Here is a 20,261-nt window from a genome sequence, read left to right as displayed (position 1 = left end):
TATTTAGATCTCAAGGTACCGGGCATTTTCAGTTGACATCTGGATCATATACATAAGAAAAGTGAGGTTCAGAAAGTTAAATAACTTGGTCAAGGTCATACTGCTCTGTAGTGGCAGAAGTTGGATGAAACCTCATGGCTATTGAGAAAGAGGAAATTTTCTCAGTTTCATAGAGGGAGAGAGACTTGAATGATAGTTTTGAGCCAATATACCCTTTTTGGGATAATTTATTTTCAAAACAATTTCTTTCTTTCTTTCTTTTTTTCTTTTTTAAAGAAGCAAACTTTATTCTTCCATTGAGGAAGGGTAATTATTTTTTCCTAGATAAAAGTACAGGTTTAAAATGCTTCTAATGGATTAATATCAATGAAGGAGATCCAACCACAAAGTAATTCATACTATCTGCTATTCTTCAGTGTATAACCATACATTCAAATAAAGCAGAAACCAATTGCAAAGAAAAAAAAAACATTTTGAAATAACTTAGGATGCTTTTTGAGTATAATTACTAAAGTTGATGACTTTACAGAACCAGCTGATTAGGGTTGAAATAGTTTCAAACTCACAGAAAAATTTCAAGAATAGGGCAAAGAATGTTCATAGAACCTCTATCCAGAGTCTCCAGTCACTAACATTTTACTGCACTTTCTTGATCATGTTTTCTATGTATACATATTAATTTTGTTGAATTTTCTGAGTGTAATTTGTAGATGGCATTTGTTTCCTAAGGACAAGACAGTATGAGTATTATAATCAGAAAACCAACTTTGATATAATATTATTTTCTCACTTGCAGACATCAAGACATCACTAATATTGTCTTAATAATATCATTTATGGCTTCTAAAAAATCTGACCAAGGTCAATCCAGGATCACATGTTGCATGTAGTTTTCATCTCTCTTTTAATCTGGAAGAATTTCTTAGTTTGTCTGTCTTTGTCTTTCATGACCTTAATACTTTTGAAGAGTACAAGCCAGCTATTTTGTAGAGTTCCATTCAATTGGGAATTGTCCAATGTTTTCTTACCATTAGATTGAAGTTATGTTTTTTGGCAGGGATATCACACACATCATGGTGTATGGTCTTGATACAATGTACAGTCTTTTAAATGCAACTACGTTAAGATTAACCATTCTGATCTCACCCAACTAATAGTGAATTTACAGACTGAGCTCAAGACACATTTGTGGGCACATTCAATGCTACTTGCTCACAGACTTCTGAGCATTCAAGTGTGAGGATACTGAGTAACTTAAAAGCAAAACCTATGCTAACAATGAGAAAGTACACTTTGAAATAAAAACAATACCATTTACATTAGCATAAATTCAAAAATGAATGTATATTTGTTAGATATAAATCTAACAAATCAGGTGCAAGATATATTTGAGGGAAACTATAAAACTCTGATCAATAGTATCAAAGAAATAAATAAATGGAGAGATATTCCATGTTCATGGATAGCAAGACTTCATATTGTTAACATGTAACTTCTTCCCAACCTCATCTATGGATTCAATTCAACCCCAATCAAAATCTCAGTAAATTGGTCTGTGGACATTGACAAATTGATTCCAAAGGTTATATGTAGAGACAAAAGACCTAGAATTGGCAACACAGTATTAAAGGAGAGGAACAAAGTTGGAGGACTGACACTGCCTGATTTCAAAATTTACTATAAAGCTATACTAATTGAGGCAGTACAGTCTTGGTGAAAGCATACAATAATTGATCAAGAAAACAGAATAGAGAGCCCAGAAATAGGCCTGCATAGATATAGTCAACTGACCTTTGACAGAGGAGCAAAGGTAATACAATGGAATAAAGATAGTTTCTTTAACAACTGATGCTGGAACAACTGGAGATCCACGTGCAAAAAAAAAAAAATCCAGGCACTTTACACCCTTTACAAAATTTAACTCCAAATGGATCATAGACCTAAATATGAAACACAAAACTATAAAACTCCTAGAAGATAGCATAGGAGAAAACCTAGATGACCTTGGGTATGTGATACATTTTTACATACCACACCAACGACACAATCTATGAAGGAAATAATCGATAAGATGGGCTTCTTTAAAAATAAAAACTTGTGCTCTCTGAAGGACAATATTAAGAGAATTAGAAGACAAGCCACAGACTGGGAGAAAATATTTGCAAGAGACACATAAAGGACCGTTATCCAAAATAAACAAGGAACTCTTAAAACTGAACAGTCAGAAAACAACCCAGTTAAAAAAATGGCCAAAGATTTTAACAGACACCTCACCAATGAATACATACAAGTGGCAAATAAGCAGATGAAGAGAGTCCATATTATACACCATGAGAAATTGCAGGGACACCTGGGTGGCTCAGTCAGTTAAGCGTCCAACTCTTGATTTCAGCTCAGGTCATGATCTCATGGTTCATGGGTTCGAGCCCAACATTGGGCTCTGTTTTGACAGGGTGGAGTTTGCTTGGGATTCTCTTTCTCCTTCTCTTCCTGCCCCTTCCCTTCTCTCCCTTCCTCTCTCAAAATAAACAAATAAACCCAAAGGAGTTGAAAACTCATGTTTACACAAAAAGCTGCCCATGGATGTTTACAGCAGCTTCATTCATAATTGCTAATACCTGGAAGCAACCAAGAGGTCCTTCAGTAAGTGGATGGATAAACTGGTATATCTAGATAATGGAATGTCATTCAGTGCTAAAAACAAAGCAAAGCAAAACAAAACACGGAGCTATCAAGCCATGAAAAGACATGGAGGAAACTTAAATACATATTACTAAGTGAAAGAAGCTGAACTGAAAAGGCCACATTTTGTATGATTCCAATTCTCTGGTATTCTTAAAAGGGCAAAACTATGCAGGCAATAAAAAATATTAGTGTTTTCCAGGGGTGGAGGGAAGGAGAGATGAACAGCAGAGAACAGATGATTTGGAGGGCAGTCAATAGTTTGCATTATATTATAATGATGGATATTTGTCATTATACTTTTTCCAAACTCATAGAATTTACAACACAAAGAGAGTTGTGTCAGTAAGGCAAACTGAATTTGGAGTGATTATGGTGTGTCAATGTAGGTTCATCTTTGGTAAAAAATGTACCCTTCTAGTGAGTGATGCTGATAATGGGGAAGGAGATGAATGTGGGGGAGTGGGAAGGGGTATATAAGAAATCCCTGTATATTTAAATTTTGTTGGAAACTTAAAACTGCTTCAAAAAAAGATAGCTTTGAAAAATATATACAGCCTATTTCAGTGGATTCTGATTGCTATAATTACCCAACCAGGGAGCAACATGTTGGGAATGGAATATAAAATATGTGGCTTTTATTTTTTATTTTTAATTACTGCTTTTATTTATTTTCATCATTCTTTTCCTGTTAATCTTGGAAAGCATGGTTGGGCAGTGAAAAACATAGGGATAAAGAGTTGGACATTTTGAATAAACACAATGCCTCCAAAACTGTAAAAGAATATAATTGAAAGGATTCAGTAAGAAGCTATTCCATTAAAAAAAAAAAAAAAAGAAGAAGCTATTCCATTCTTAGCAGAGAGGCATATGGACACACAGAAAGTGATATGCTATCTCATAAAAATCAATCAATGAGAAACAGTGCAAGACCATTTCATACAGAAGGCAAACAAGCCACATTATTTAGATGAATAAAGTAAATATGATTTCCATAGAGGAGTAGAAGTCTTGACAGCTTCTTTGAACAGATGCCACTCATGCAGCAGAGAAGCCTAATTGTTTGTATGTGCCTTCAGCTTCTCTGTCAACAGGAGGAAGCCTGTGGAGTGAGGATGTCATTTCCTTGCATAACCAGATGTGACAGAGGATATTATTCAGCCTCAGCTTATCTGGGCATGTTATAAGGTTAGCCTGGTCTGAGAAAGTCCGTTGTGTGTAGAACCAGAGCTTTCCACACCCCAGCTTATAAAATGGGTATTCATTAAAGCTGAATGGAGTCATCAGATCAGGTGAAGTCTAACAAACTGGAGTAGAGAACTTATAACATGCTTTCCTTTGCACATAAATCTACGTGTGTCAGTCACCTTTCTGTCTGTAGAATCCATGCCTTTCAATGTGCTTATCTCTGTAGGACTCACTAAAAACCTGTTGATAAAATATGAATTGCATGGATGGATGTTCCTTTGGAATTAGATATTTCCAAGGGAGGAATTAGCTATTTGAAGGGAGACTAGCAGAGAGAGTGGAGTCACTGACCTGAAGTCACAGCACTCAGGACACCTTGTCCATTCCTAAGCCACTACTGAGCATTTGTCTCCATGGACAACATTCAGCTCTCTTCTGTGATTCTGGGAGCCACTCTTGCCTACAACCAGGAGCTCAACAATGTGAAACAGCTTGCATTGTACATGGTTGTTTTCTATATTGTAAGACTGAGTGAACAGTCCAAAGTGGGATTCAAGCTATGATTCACTACCAAAAACTAAACAACTAATTTATATCAAGTTTATGACAACCAGATAGTGAGACAGATAGAGGGTACCTGATTCTCTGCCTCACTCACTGTTTCCTTCTAGCCTCAGGCAAAATTTCCAAACACTATTTCAGAAATGAAAATTTAAGAACATACATTATTCCTTTAGAGGAGCCGGGAATAATCTACCTGTCAGATCCGCTGTGATGACAGTGATATACTACTGTCCTGGCTTTTCTTTTTAGCTCCTAAGTTAGAAGGTCTGTTTTAGATTCATGGATTCATATGTTGGGAGAGGAAGTAGGATGCATTTAATCATTTTGTTCTTAGCTGGAATAAATTTCACAGATGGAACAGGCTGCCTCTACCAGCCATTTATTGTGGCTCCAAAGACAATAATTAAGCCATTCGTATCCTTGATGTCATCAGCCAGTGGCAATGGGATCAAAGACATGTAACCTGACTCCCAGTAGCATCATCTGTTAAAGGGGATGATGCTACCAGCTTCCAAAGCATGACTGATTCCATAGGACAAAGGAACCAGGCTGGGAAACCTAGGCCCCTCCAACTCACTATTAGCTCAACTTGTTATCCTAGACTTTCCTGTTACACTTTCCAAGTATCCTTCAACGCCCCCTTCTACATAACGACAATATCCAAACTCGTCTGCATGGCTTGGGTGACCCCTCATAAACTGACCCCAGTCCACTTCTTTGGCTTCTTGGTCTCTCTCCACATTTAGCCAGACACAACCACTTGCATTCCCTCCAGAATCCTGGTGTGTTCCCTTGCACACGTCATGGGATCCTCTATAAACCCTCTTTCCTTTTGGCCTGTTGAAATTATGAGTCTCAATCCAAATTCACATCAACCTGACACTGTCTGCCCTGGGAAGACTCCCTTTCTGCTGACAGTCATTGCCTCATGGGTACTATATCATAAATCTACCACAAAACATATTGCCAGTACTCTAGTTGTTTACAAAGATCACTGTATTCCTCTGATTTCTTTAAATCAGAACCTATATTCTATCTAACTGATGGCCTCTGTGCATCAGATGGTGTTGATGCCCTGCCTTCATTCCCGTGGCCTACCCGGGATACCGCCTGTAGACAGTACCTATACATGACAGAGTCTTTGTGCATTTTTACCTCTGGAAGCATGTTTGGTCTTCTTGGGGAAAGCAAAAGTGCCAGCAATTTGATGGCTCGGGTGCAGCCCTCAGCAAAGAAGGAATGGCAGCTGGTGGTTAAATTTCCCAGCTTTCTCAGTCTTTGATGGGATAACTCAGAGATGTCATCACTCGCAGAAGGTCTAGAATGTTGCAATAATGGTCTGCATTTTGTTTCTGCCTCTCTGGATCAATTCCATGGTTAGTTGTCTCCACACTGACTGAGCTTGGCCATGTGCACTTGTTTTGGCCGATGGGACTTAGTAAATGTGACACAAGCAAAGATTTGTTCCCAAATCCATGTCTCAGTGTCTGACATCATACTTGCTTATTGAATGTACTAAGTACATGATTGTTGAATGAAATGAATATTTTTCTGCTTCTATACTATCCCCTGGTATGACTGTGGCTCCTGTTAGTTTCTTTGTCCATTCCTTTCAAACTCCTGTAATTTTCCCTTGGTCCTTTCCTCTTTTCCAGTTAATGGCCAGGAAGGTTTGTTTTGGCTTCAGCTGCTGGGTCTAAATTTAGGTTAATGTCAAGCCTCACTGAAGACACAACTCTACAAAGTTCTCTTTGGCACTGATTCTGCCCTCCCTCCCCCACAATATGGTACCACTTCTGGACTTCGAGATCGACAATGGCTTGTCTCCCATCCTTCTTCCCATGTCTTAGGCTCTGCAAGGTCTCTCTTGGTCTCCCATTCTTGGCTGACAGTCCCAAGAAATACAATCAGCAGGAACTGACTAGAATGGACCCTTGGATGCCAACTACCTTCTTGTGTCTGAATTTCCATCACCTTGGAAGGGAACTGATAGCCTCCTGATGAAACTGATTTTTTCCCCTTCATAGAAGTAGAGAGCAAGCTAAGGGCAAGGAAGGATAGAATTTGTGGATTACCTTATTTTCTGTCTTAGGTTTCTTTATATCCCATCAAGTCACAACATTTTAGGCCATTAATGGTAATTAATTAATTGAAGCCATTTAACACAAGCACAAATTCATGTAACCTTTCCTAGCATGCTTGGTCTTCCTGATTGCAGCATTACGTAACACATCAGTCTGTCATTTCGTGAGCATCCGATGATAATGTAAGCTTTTAGATTTTTTCCTCATCATTTATTTTTATATTTATTGAGTGCTTACTAAATGTACAGTGCTGTATTAATCACTAAGGGGGCAGTCAAAGAAACATCAATTCTTGTTCTGTATTTCACCTAGTGTAAATCCAATAGGTTGTGGCTGGTGCAGAATCCTTGCATCTACAAGCCGCTTTGTTTGGAAAACTGGTCTTTATACAACTTTTACAAGTAAAGTGGTGAAAAGCAGGCCAGGGGGATCTGCAATGAAGTGGCGTGGTCAGATCCAGTTGGTGCGTGTGGCTAATTACTCATAGGAATCTCATGCAGTTGGGGTCTCGGTCTCATCCAATGTGAAAGGCGGATACAATGGTTCTCTGGTCTCTGAATCTCAGCCAATAAATGACAGGGTTCAAATGCTCATTGCTAGTAGTGAAGAACATAAACATCATGCTTTATTTCCTTTTCCTCCTGTGTAAAATGAGAGGTTAATCTAATGCCTTTCTATGATTCCTTCCTGTAATTCCATCACAGTAGATATTACTCGTAAAAATTTAAATGACTCCAGATAAACCACTTAGAATAATTAGGCTAACATATCACAAGTTTTTGGTGGGATAGCAATTTCCAAGCCATCTGACAAGTGTTTAGAAACTATTACTTACAAACACCATTAAAATGACATATATTTAAATCACCTCAATGCTTTTCCTCTTTCCCCTCCCATACACTTCTTGAAGAAATTGTCTTGATACCTCAACTTCATCATATTTACTGCTACCCTTCACAATGTGGCTTCCTTCCTATAGCAGATGTGATCACTTTTCTGCTCGGATCCCTTTGGGCCTTAGCATTTAGGGCAGGCCAGCTCTGCATTCTTCACCTGAGTTTTCTCTAGTTGGCCGAATTCTGCTCTTCTGAACATGTGCCAAGTCAAAGTACTGGAGACTTAATGCCACCCAGGAGTAATTAGCAATCCTGAATCGATGTGTGATTGCAACTGGCACATAAATACCCCAGCTCCCTCACAGCTCAGGCAGGATACCTCTGGGGCACATGTTCTACACCAGCTTTCCAGAGTTTCCTGGTGGGACTGAGCCCCCAGTTATCCACAATGACAACTTGCTTTCCCTTTCCTGTTTCACTTCCCCCACTTCCCTACCAGTATTTTCTACGTCCATTCCTTAAATAAACAACTTTCATTTAAATTCTTATCCCTTAATCCTGGAAACCCAAACTAACAGATGTGTCCTCTTCCAATGTGCTAAGATGGCACCTCCAATTTCAACAAGGACTTCATCTCTAAAATCGGTGGCCTTGGTTGCCCCATTCTTTCTTTCTTAACCCTCACCTACTTTCCTTTCACAGTTCTCAATTCTCCTTCCCTATCTCTAACAGTCCAAGCTCTGTCTCCTTGCCTGGCTCCTCTTTTCCCCTTCAGGTCCAAAGTTCTCCAGGATTTTGTCCTGGGACCTCTTCTCTCCTTTTTCTCTCAACACTCTTCCTTGGCAATGCTATGTATTGCTGTGGTATGACTGAGGTGTATGTGGATGGATGTTTGTGCATTTGACTTTCAGATCCTTGGCCAGCTTTACCTCTTTTTGACTTTGGTAATTAACCTCTATGGGCATTATCATTATCTGGATGTGTTCGGGACTTGGAGCCTAGTGAGTCAACACCCTAGTCACTAACCAGAGCTTTCTCTCAGTTCTCTCGCTATGAATCCCAATTTACCTTCTGTTCTAGTTTATCGATAGTCTCTAGTTTTTAAAAACTTCATTTCTCTCTCTCCCAACCTCTACCACCCCCACTTAAGTGCCGTTTAAGAAAATGATGCAGTTGGTGCCACTATAAATCGATTCTCTCCCTCTTGGCCCCTCAGTGCTGCCCAGAAGTCGTCCTTTGTCCTTTATCAGCATCCCTTCCCTTGCCAGTAACAGTGTGCAAAATGTTGTCTCCCTTGAAGCCCCCACCCCATCACCTCTTCCCTCACTGGAAGTGTTGACTTTGCCTCCTTCACCTTTGAAGTAGTTGTGACTCCTCAGTGGGTATTCTCCCCATATCCTCTTCTGTGACCTACACACTGAACTTCATCTGCCCATCCTGTTTTTTTAGCTCAGAGAGAAGAGAGTTCCCTTTTCCTACTCAGGCTCCTTTCACTTTTCAGTAAAGCCTAGCTAGCCAAGAGACAAATGAAAATGAAGAATTTGGGATTGAAGAAGTTCTGGGTAAAGCAACTGTGATGAAATCACAAGCAATTTTAATGTAGAACAAATACCAGCAATACTGTAAATCATGGTTATATGCAGAAGGTTAATATTTACACGTAACCTAGTGCAAAATATGACACACCTAAGGAGCACTGCAATGTGTGAATAGGGGAGGCAAGAGAAAGTGTTAGCAGGCTAATGTCCCCACTTTGCTGAGCATGGACTCCACAATTCACTGAAGTTGAAATACATAATGAATTAATCAAACTTGTCATTAAATATATATTATCTACCTATCTACCTTTTGCATGTAAAATAGTCACAAACTCCTCAGTACCATCACACTAATTTTTTTTTTAATTTTAGGGAGACCTATTACAAAATTATATCTCTTCCGTGACTAATTTGTCTGAAGTTTAACAATGTCATCAAATTTTTTTTTTCAGTTTCCTTTCCTTTTGTTAAATTCTATAATAATCAAATGAATAATTTAAAACTTAAAGTAGTGTGTACAGGGGCACATGGGAGGCTCAGTCAGTTAAGGTTCCGACTCTTGATTTCCACTCAGGTCATAATCTCCCAGATTGTGAGACTGAGCCCCATGTTGGGCTGAGTGTTGACATCAGGGAGCCTGCTTGGGATTTTCTCTCTGCCCCTCCTCTGCTCATGCTCTCTCTCTGTCTCTTTCTTTCAAAAATAAATAAATATTGGGGCGCCTGGGTGGCTCAGTTGGTGGAGCGTCCAACTTTGGCTCAGGTCATGATCTCGCAGTCTGTGAGTTCGAGCCCCGCGTTAGGGTCTGTGCTGACAGCTCAGAGCCTAGAGCCTGCTTCGGATTCTGTGTCTCCCTCTCTCTCTGACCCTCCCCCGCTCATGCTCTGTCTCTGTCTCTGTCAAAAATAAAAATAAACATTAAAAAAATTTAAAAATAAATAAATAAATAAATATTTTTTAAAAAAGTAGTGTGTACAATATAATCCCAGTTCCATAAAACAATTTATCTAACTACCTTTTTTCTCTCTCTATATATATATTCTTACAGAAATATCTGCAATAAAATTTACCTAATGCTATTAATGGTTATTTCTGAGTAATAAAGTTTGGGGTAATAAAAAAAAAAACCCACCTTTCTTTCAGTGCTTTTTTTGTACTACTTTATATTAAAAGATAGTAATGAGAATGTGTAATTTTGACAAAAATAATTAGGTTATTGTATTTTTTACATGATCAGGGAGTCTTAATTTATGTCAAGTTAACAACTTGGTTATTCGTATTCATTGCATTCATGAGGACTGCAACAAGTAAGAACACCGTGTTTACACTGAGAGATTCGCCATCCCCCCAGTAGAAGAAGTCACAATTTTGTTTGCTTGTTTGCTTAAATCTCAAGAGGAAAGACGCTCAATTATCTAAGAAATCTGACGCCAACATAAATTAGATCATTCATTCAACAACTACTCACTGTAGGCTTAGTTTTATCAGGCGTCGCATTTACACAGAAAGCAAGACTTATGATGTCACTACTCTCAGCTTACATTAAAACACTGGAACAGTGAAAGCCAAGTATCCCAGGTCAAAAAATATTTTTCTAATGCCGTTATGTGGCACATGTTTTAAGCCTAAGTTATTATCTTCCTGTTCTTGATGTCTCCAAATAAGTCATCCTAACATGTTTCTCATCTTCCTTTGAACTCTTTCTACCTTGACACAATGTAAGCATTAAGTGAATCTATTTAGGAAAATTTAGGAGAAGAATTGGATGTTCATGAGAGTCAAGCAAAAATGAACTATTGGAACCTCATCAAGATGAAAAGGAAGGAAACAGTCAGTAAAATTGAAAGGCAACCAATGGAATGGGAGAAGATATTTGCAAATGACATATCAGATAAATTGTTGGTAACCAAAATCTGGAAAGAACTTATCAAACTTAACACCCCCCCTGCAAAAAAAAAGTAATCCAGCAAAGAAAAGGGCAGAAGGCATAGACATTTTTACAAAGAAGACAGCCAGATGGCTAACAGACACATGAAAAGATGATCAACATCACTCATCAACAAGGAAATACAAATCAAAACCACAATGAGATACCACCTCACACCTGTCAGAATGGCTTAGATGAACAACTCAGGAAACAACAGATGTTAGCAAGGATACGGAGAAAGGGGCACCCTTTTGCACTATTGGTGGGAATGCAAACTGGTGCAGCCACCCTGGAAAGCAGTATGGAGGTTCCTCAAAAAATTAAAAATAGAGCTATCCTACAACTCAGCAATTGTACTACTAGGAATTTATCCAAAGGATACAAAAATGCTGATTCGAAGAGGCACATGCACCCCAATGTTTATAGCAACACTAGTGACAATAGACAAAGTATGGAAAGAGCCCAAATGTCATCGGCTGACAAATGGATAAAGAAGATGTGATATATATAGAATGGAATAGTATTTGGCAATCAAAAAGAATGAAATCTTGCCATTTGCAACATGAATGGAACTAGAGTGTATTATGCGAAACGAAATAAGTCAGTCAGAAAAAGACAAATAGATGATTTCACTCATGTGTGGAATGTAAGAAACAAAACAGGAAAAGAAAGAAAAAAGGAAAAATAAGATAAAAGCAGAGTGGGAAACAAACCATAAGAGACTCTTAAATACAGAAGACAAATTGAGGGTGGCTGGAGGGATGTTGGGGGGGGGGATGGGCTAAATGGGTGATGGGCATTAAAGAGGGCACTTGTTGGGATGATCACTGGGTCTTATATGTAAGTGATGAATCACTAAATTCTAATCCTAAGATCATTATTACACTGTATGTTAACTAACTTGGATTTAAATAAAAATTTAAAAATGCATATATTAATTAATTTGATACAGAATTAAAATAATAATTATAAAAATAAATAAAGTTATAAATAAAGAGCAACCCTAGGATTCTACAGTTCTCATCTTCTTGTCGACTTCCTAATGGAGAAGCTACCAACATCTTGTGATATTGTTGAGGCTACTTCATTTGTGTCAGAAAATTAAGGGTTTGTGTCCATGTTTCACTTTCAACCTAAGAGTTTGTTATATTCAGTTATTCTCATCAGAGGAGCTCAGCACATCACAACCTTCTCCAAAAAGTTATGGTCAAATTGTTTTAGGGACAAAAAAATGATTTGTCTAGGGAATTTATTGCTTTTTATATATACCTAACATAGAATAATAGAAGCCATTCTATTATTATAGAAGCTCTTCTAAGTCAAGAATCAGGGACCTGGGGTCCTTCCATCTTGCACTCTACCAAATGCATCTTTGGAAGCATTTGGCTTCCAAAGTTACTGTTCTTAATCACATCAAACCTCAGAAGAGAAGAGGTGGAGAATCAACCTACGGTCAGTTTTTACGCTTCAAGCAAGGAAGAAGTGCACATCACTCCTGCTTACATCCCACTGGCTAGCATCCTCATATGGTGGTACCTATCTGCAAGGCAGGCTGGGAAATGTGGTACTGCTGTGGCCCAAGGAGAAGACAAAATTAGTCTGGTAATTAGCCTTTACCTTCTGTCCCATCTTTTGCTGGGAAATGGAGCTGGGAAGTTATAGGAACTCAGATGAAATGTCTGCATCTCCCATGGCCTGGATAGTCTCTTTCATGACAACTAGACCCCATTTTCCTCTCTATAGCAACTAGTGAATCAAATTTCCTAAGAAAGTCACCATGATTGGTTAAGATAATTACCATGGGCTATAGTGAATTTAATTCTGATTATTTCAGCCAGGCACTCTCAAGGATCATGGCCAACTCCTGGATGGGTTCCCATTGGGCTGTTTACTCCTCATTCAATCAGTTGTCACTCCCAAGAAAGTACAACTTATAATTGTTTTCGTGAGCAAAAAAATGTAACCAGGTCATCACCTTATTATTATTACTTCTACCAATAATAGTTTTTTTATTCTATGCACTTGCCACTGTGTTCAAAACCTTATACACACTGTGCTATTTATTTTTCACAACCACCATATTTTATTATTTTTTCACAACCACCATATTTTATTATTTTTCACAACCACCATATTTTCAAATAAACATGAGCCTCTTAGAGATTTCATAATCTAGACAAGTTTCTGGTACTTTCTAATTCTAAATCCCATTATCTATACCTTTGAACATTGCTGTTCCTGGCTTCCTTTAGTCACAAGAGAGGCATTGGATATAGTGAGTGCTGGGACAAAGGTGACTGGTGCCAAGAAAAGGAACAGATTAAATGCAGGGGAAGTCCCAAAGAGATAGAGAATATTTCAGTCTAAGTCAGTCAGATAAGGCTTAAAGGATTAGCTTGGACTTGACCTAAAGCATACTGTATTAAGTTAGAGTCCAAAAGGAATTCATAGCTTTCATGTTGGGGAAGTTGAGTTCTGGGCTATTTACCTTTGGTTACCATGGTAATAGATCGTGTAGGGTCAGAAAAACTGTCCCTTAAGGGATTCTTAGATAGGAATCCTCTTGGAAACACTTAGGATCAAATCTATCTCTTGTTTTGTTTCCCCTTCTGAACCATGTTAATCTTGATCTAGAGAACAGGGCAGAGGGTGGAAGACTACTTCTTCTGACTCACAATTGATCCACGATGAAATGAGAGTGAAATTATAGAATCTGGATTCAATATTGTTAATACCACTAAAAGCGCAAAAATAAATATATGACAAAAGATTCTTCCTATCCATAATAGCTAAAGAGCTCCTACAAACGGAAAATTAAGACAGACAATCCAAAAGAAAAAAAAAAAAGAAAAAAGAAAGAAAGAAAAAGGAAGAAAAGAAAGAAAGAAGAAACAAAGAAAAAGAAAAGAAAACAAAACAAAACCAAACTTTTCAGGGCAAAAGACTTGAACAAATGATGTGTAAAAAAGGATTTCCAAACCACTAATAAGTATATGAAGAGGTATTCCGCTTGAGGTGATCATCAGGGAAATGCAAATTAAAATCACAATGAAATATCATTATGTACCCACCAAAATAACTAAAAGGAAAAGGCATAAGAAATCAAATGTTGCTGAGAATGTGGAGCAATCAGAAACCTCACACATTGCTGGTGGTCAGTTTGTCTGTGGCAGGCGGAATCCTGAGATGACCCCCAAGATTTCCTCTCCCTCGTGTACGTGCCCTGTATCATCCCCTCCCCGTGAGTGTGGGAACAGGGTTGTGAAGATGATGGATGTCATTTATGTTATTAGATTACCTTTTGTGGCAGAGGGGAGGGATTTTATCAAATGTAGTTAAGGTCCCAAATCAGTTTACCTGAATTAAGACAATTCTCCTGGGTGGGCCTGACCTAATCAGGCTCACCTAAACAGCGACTGAGCCTTTCCTGAAAGAAGGGTGAAAGTGTGAGAAGGTTTATGGAAAGGGTCATGCAGCAAGGTCATGAGCGTAGCTCCAGGAGCTGAGAGTGGAACTTGCAAAAATTGAAGACTCCAGGTCTACAACTACAAGGAGCTGAATCCTAAACACCTGAATATGCTTGGAAGCGGACTTCCCCTTAGCTGTGCCTGTAGATGAGGACATAGCTGGCCAATATCTTAATTTCTACCTGTAAGCCCATGAGCAGAAGACCCAGCTAAAATGTGCCAGACTCCTTATCCATGAAAACTATGAAATAATGAATTTGTGTGGTTTTAGGACACAAAGCCTGTAGTATTTGTTACACAATAGAAAACTGATACAGTCTCCTAAAGTTGAATGTATATATACCCTTTTACTCAACAATTCTAATCCTAGGGATATTCCCAACAGAGAGACATATATGCTGGGAATACATACATTACAAATTCCACAGAAACAATAATCATAATAGCCTAAAACTAAAAACTACCTAAATGAGCAAGAGGGGGAACTTATGGGGTATGGATAATACTTTATTTCTTGATTTGGATGCTCATTACATAAGTGTGCTCAGTTTGTGAGTTTATGAACTGTGTTCTTTCCTAAGTTATACTTCAATAAAATTAAAAGAAATTTGATTTTAACATTAAATTCAATTAAAGAATTCAATTCAATTAAAGTTAAAATTAAAAAGTCAGTTAAAATGAAAAGAAGTTTATTCTTTCATTGTATACCAGCACAATTATTGCTAGAGTTTTCCAAATGCAGTGAGCACACATATAAAAGTGGTCACATATGGCGCCTGGGTGGCTCAGTCGGTTAAGCGGCCGACTTCGGCTCAGGTCACGATCTCGCAGTCCGTGAGTTTGAGCCCCGCGTCGGGCTCTGTGCTGACAATTCAGAGCCTGGAGCCTGTTTCAGATTCTGTGTCTCCCTCTCTCTGACCCTCCCCCGTTCATGCTCTGTCTCTCTGTCTCAAAAATAAATAAACGTTAAAAAAAAAAAGTGGTCACATGATTTTACTTGTGTAATTATCCTAGCCTCAGTCCTACCTGAACAAAAACCAAAACCTACTGTAGCAAAACAAAAACACTTCATTGTCAATTGTTTGGATTTCTACCTTAATTCTTACTTGATTTTTGGCTAACCTTCAATATACTGTTTTAATAAATATTTTTTTTGTTCTTTTTCCAAGAGATTTAAAATTAGTAGTATATTAAGAATTTTAAGGGGTGCTCGGGTGGCTCAGTCGGTTAAGCATCCGACTTCGGCTCAGGTCATGATCTCACAGTTTGTGAGTTCAAGCCCTGCGTCAGGCTCTGGGCTGACAGCTCAGAGCCTGGAGCCTGCTTCACATTCTGTGTCTCCTCTCTCTCTGCCCCTCCCCCTCTCGTGCTCTGTCTCTCTGTGTCTGTCAATAATAAATAAACATTAAAAATTAAAAAAAAAAGAATTTTAAGGCACTCGGAAAAACACCTCTGATGTTATTGTAAACTCACTTACTCTCCTAGACATATACATATGTCTATACATCTTTTTTGATGAACAGATGTCTTTTAGCCAGGTCACGATAAAATAGAAAACTTTAGTCTCAACACACCTTTCTGACAGTAAAGTTAGAGGTATTTTTGTCCCATTTCAGGGAGGAAATACATTTGTTTGGTCATGGCCTTGCAAGAGTTTGGTAAAAAAAATCACCAGGTATTCATTTAATATCTCATATATAGACCACTGTGCTAAACATAGGGCTTTAAGAAAAGACACAGTGTATTGTTTCTACTCTTAAAAGATTTATGATCTACCTGAAATACATACTCATTCACATTTGTTAATGACATAGGTTTATATGTTAATACCAAATAGGTGTTGGATACAGAAAAAATTAAAAAGAAAGAAAGGAAAGGGAAAACATCAGAACTCTAAAATGGTGCCCAGAGAGCAGAGTTCTTGGCTGTCCAGGAAGCAGTTTGGTAGGAAAACAAAGTTATTTTCCACAAAGCAAATTTGGTTTTAAATCTGAGTTTTTTTTTCACTCTCCAGATATAAGTTTAACTGGTTGGGGCTTTACCTTTTCATCTGAGAATTAGGTCTGATGGCAACAATTTCTACCTCACAGGCTTGTGAGTTTAGATGGGATAACTTAGTAAAATAGCAGGTTCCCCTAGTCTGCATAGCTGACCCTTCTTTGGGATAAATAAGTAATCACCGAGGATCCTTGGTGTCTGACCCTGAGCATTGGAGAGGATGGGGCGGTAGGGAATTGGAAGATACACTAAGTATTAGAGAGAGGAAGGAGAAGGAGGTATTGTAGGTTTAAAATGAAAAAAAAAAAGAGTGACAAAAGTGCAGTATGTGATGAGAACAAGACAGGACAGTGTGTGAGAAACCCGGAGGAACAGATAAAACTAAGGAAGTTTCCTTACAGGCTGGCAAACCCAGTACTAGGCTGGCCATGGTGAGGACTAGAGGTAAGTATGGAGGATATGGTCCTTGAATATTTACCTTTTAAGTGGAAAGACAATACTTACACCCACATTTACTTACATATATAAAATGACTGGAGGAAGAGTGTTGGGATGTACGAGCTTATGTCATATAGGCTTTGCTTTTTCATCCCGTGGGAATTTGGAGAAGAGAAAGCACATTGTGGTCCATAGCATCAGGGAAGGTTTGGAGCTCAGTCGTGAAGGAAGAAGGGTGGGGCATGAATCCAAGGAAAGAAAAGAGGGCTCCTTCTACACAGGTGTGGCACCATGCAAAGATTTGTCAGACAGAAGCATTCTGCCATAGGCAGATTTTTTTTTAACTTAACTATGTATCAGAACAAAAATCATTTGGTTAAGAGATACTGTTTTTGAGAGGGGGTTATAGAGAGGGGAGGAGAGGTGGCAAGGTAAAAGTTCATTTTTCCCAGATAGAAATTGCATGTTTGTGGCTGACTCAAAGCCAGTGGGCTCCTCTCAATTAAAGAGTAGGGGTGAGAGAGACTTAGGTATCTGATTTTACCCCAAAGTATGAGTTCCCTGAGAGTTCACAGTAAGCATATCAAGATTCTCCAGATATATTTAGGATGAGATTGTCCCTACACCTCCTTTCTCAAACTCCACCGTCAAAACTACAAAACCTCTCATTAAGCCGTTTACCTCTACAAAACAAAAGAAGACAAAACAAAAGTGACCCCTTGGAGAATTAAGTCAAGTAATTATCTGTCTTAGTTACACCCGGATTTGCTTAAGTTGTTAAGATCCTAAAGGGTATTGTCTAAAGGGGAAGTAAGGAGGAGGTAGCAATAATCTGCCTACACTATGAAAAGGTGCATGGTACAGAAAGAGTAGCAGGTATTCCCAAATCAGCTGCAGCCCCTTGACAGTCAGAAACTAAAAAGCCCGATGCCATATCCCTTTTCAGCCCACCTCAAAGCTCAACACATCCTGCAGAGCACTTAGCCTGTTTGGCATGTACTAAGAGGTAAAGAGCATGAGTTTATTTCTGAAAGATCTGGGTTTAAATCCAGATCTGGTTGGTTTTTACCTTGGGCCCTGATCTGAGCCAATGTCCTTATCAGTACCATGAGCTTAATAATAATAGCAGCTTCCTCGGAGTTGTTGAGAATATTAAATAAGAATATGTGTAAGGACTCCAGCACACAAGGGTGCCCCATTGTTGTCAGGTAATAATAATCACGGTGACAATCACTGTTCTATCTGTGGCTCCTGGGTCCTGAATCTTGTCTCCTAACAAGTTAGGGAGGTGGGTTGGGAAGGATGGGGGGTCTGCTTGTTTCCTGTGTTGAAATAAACATAAACTCTTGAAACAGCCCCAGACCCTGGGCCAGAACGACAGCGGGCTGCTCCCTCAGCTCGCATCCTCTCTCCCTGCTCCACCCACGCTTCCCGGGAGCAACAAGTTCCCTTCTGCAAAGACCCGCCCGCGCGCCACTGGTAGACCCGGCGGGCTTCTCCTCCCAGACTAGTATGACTGGCGGGGAAACCCACCGAGGGTCGAAATCGCTGCTGCCAACACCCTACCGGGGAGGGAGAGCCAGCTGCTCATGAGGGAGCTGCGTCTGGGAGGAAGACGGGAGGCATGGGAAGTCCGGACAGAGGGACTGATAGGAAACCTAGTTCGCACTGCCCTTGAGAGGCAAAAACAACAAAAGAAAGCACCCACCGCTCGTTTCCCGCCCCTCTCCTGGGATCGGGAGGGAGAAGATAGGGCCCCGAATCCCACACCTCCACCCAGCCTCCACCCAGACCTCCACCCAGCCTTCTGGTTGCCAAATCTCATTCTTACGTCCTCCACGCTCCCCTTGCCCGGTTTCTCCGTGCATCCTCTCACTCTACCCCACCTCGTGCCAGGTCTCCTAAGGACACTTGCGATTTCTGACAAGATATTTCGTAAGAAGGACAAGCAGGTAAGCTACGGCCCCCACCCAGCACTCTCCTTTCCGCTGCGTCCCAGGTGGATACCCTGGAGTCACAAAAGGAGTCCCAAGGCGTCTTAGGTTGGGAGCCTTAGGCAGCTGCCCGAACAGTTGAACTCTGGCAACTTCTTGGAATGGGGATCCCCGCGCCCTCGTGAGAAAGCCACGGTGGCCGCCCACACACCAGGAGAGACTCCCCAGCTTCTCCATAGGGAACTCCTCTAAAATCTACCTTTCCAGCTTCTACAGCTGTGAGTTGAGAATCAGAGCTAACTAGGAGTACGCTTCGGGGGCGGGCGCTCGTGGGCAGGGGCGAGGGCGAGAAGTTCCACCCGGATTTTGGAAAGAAACCCCAGTTCATCTCCAAGTCTCCTGGAGCCAGAGAGCTGCTAAGGAACAGGGGCGGAAGTCACCGGGAGGGAAGTCCTCCTAGCGCGGGGTCCGAAAAGCACGGAGGTGAATTGCAATATCCAAGCTTTTAGCCTTGTGCCTTGGAAACTACTCTTTCTCCAGGGGATGGGGGCGGGGGATACATCCCTGGCAAAGACTGCCAACGTCAAGCCCAGATGTTCAGCACTTCATTCCCCCATCCCCACCCAGCCTTGAGAACTTGGTACCTCGGACAGCAGCCCGGGCGCAAGGCATTGTCAGAAAGGTGTTATCTTGTTTTCGCCACCAAGTCAAAGAGCAATAAATTATTTTTATGACCTTACTAGTATAATTTGAAGGACATTTTAATTACATAACCCGTGAAAGATCACCGGAGGCAATGTCGTGTTAAAGAGCCCATGGCAGAATATCTGCATCGCATGAGAAAGAAAACTTGCAAATCTGCAATGAGATTGCGCAGGGCTGCCCCCGTTTTGAAACAACATGCGAAATGCAAGGGAGATTTTACCTTTCGGACTCCAAAGCCGTGTTCTGCTGCAACTTGGCGAGCTTCTTCCTCTCCTCCTTTATGCAACTCCACAAGAAAATGATTCGTGAAGACCGGTCTCTCGGCAGATGCAAAAACCATGACACAGAAGAGGAGCCCGGCGGCCGCCTTCCACTGGGAGACACAGCCACCTTTCATCTTTCTTGGGAGTGAAAAGTGGTGCTAGGAGGCGCGCAGGCTGGTGGAGCGGAGGACTCGGAGGAAAGGTGCAAATGAAAAATGTATATATATAGTTTTTTTTGTTTGTTTTTAAAAAAATCTTTGTGTAGAGAAAGAGACTGATTAGGGGGCTCAGAAAGCAGCAAATCAATGTGTATTCTCCTCCAGCATCTGGCTGGCGGGGAAGCCGTGTAGTCAGGCTCGCTGGCAGAGGTGCGAATGTGGGGAGCTGTGTGTATCTGAGAGAAAGAGCGAGTGTATGTCTGTGCTTGAGGCTAAATCTGCATTTTCAGCTCCTCCTCGGCTCCAATTCCACTGGGGACAGAGGAGAGCACCAGCCTGGCTGACGTGCGCTCGCCAGCAGCCAATGAGGGCCGGAGATGCGACGGGCCCCGCCCTGGACCGCCCCGGGCCCACCCCTGCCCGCCCCCAGACCGGCCGGTCCGCCTCCGCCGGCGGGGGGCGCTGAGCGGCGAGCCCGC

At 40.5% G+C, this 20,261-nt stretch overlaps 1 protein-coding gene across 2 annotated transcripts in view; it reads right to left on the bottom strand.

Annotated features, from left to right (window-relative positions):
- Positions 1–19,758, bottom strand: part of PCSK2 (proprotein convertase subtilisin/kexin type 2) — a 270,236-nt gene extending 250,478 nt beyond the window's left edge. For both annotated transcript variants that reach the window (XM_042980934.1, XM_042980935.1), the window contains exon 1: positions 19,582–19,758. In XM_042980934.1, the coding sequence (XP_042836868.1) occupies positions 19,582–19,758 (177 nt within the window). The remainder of the gene's footprint in view (positions 1–19,581) is intronic.
- Between the last annotated feature and the right edge of the window lie 503 nt (positions 19,759–20,261).

This window comes from Panthera tigris, chromosome A3 (genome assembly GCF_018350195.1).
Source record: "Panthera tigris isolate Pti1 chromosome A3, P.tigris_Pti1_mat1.1, whole genome shotgun sequence".
Taxonomy (NCBI): Eukaryota; Metazoa; Chordata; class Mammalia; order Carnivora; family Felidae; genus Panthera; species Panthera tigris.
This window is presented reverse-complemented; position numbering and strand designations above follow the sequence as displayed.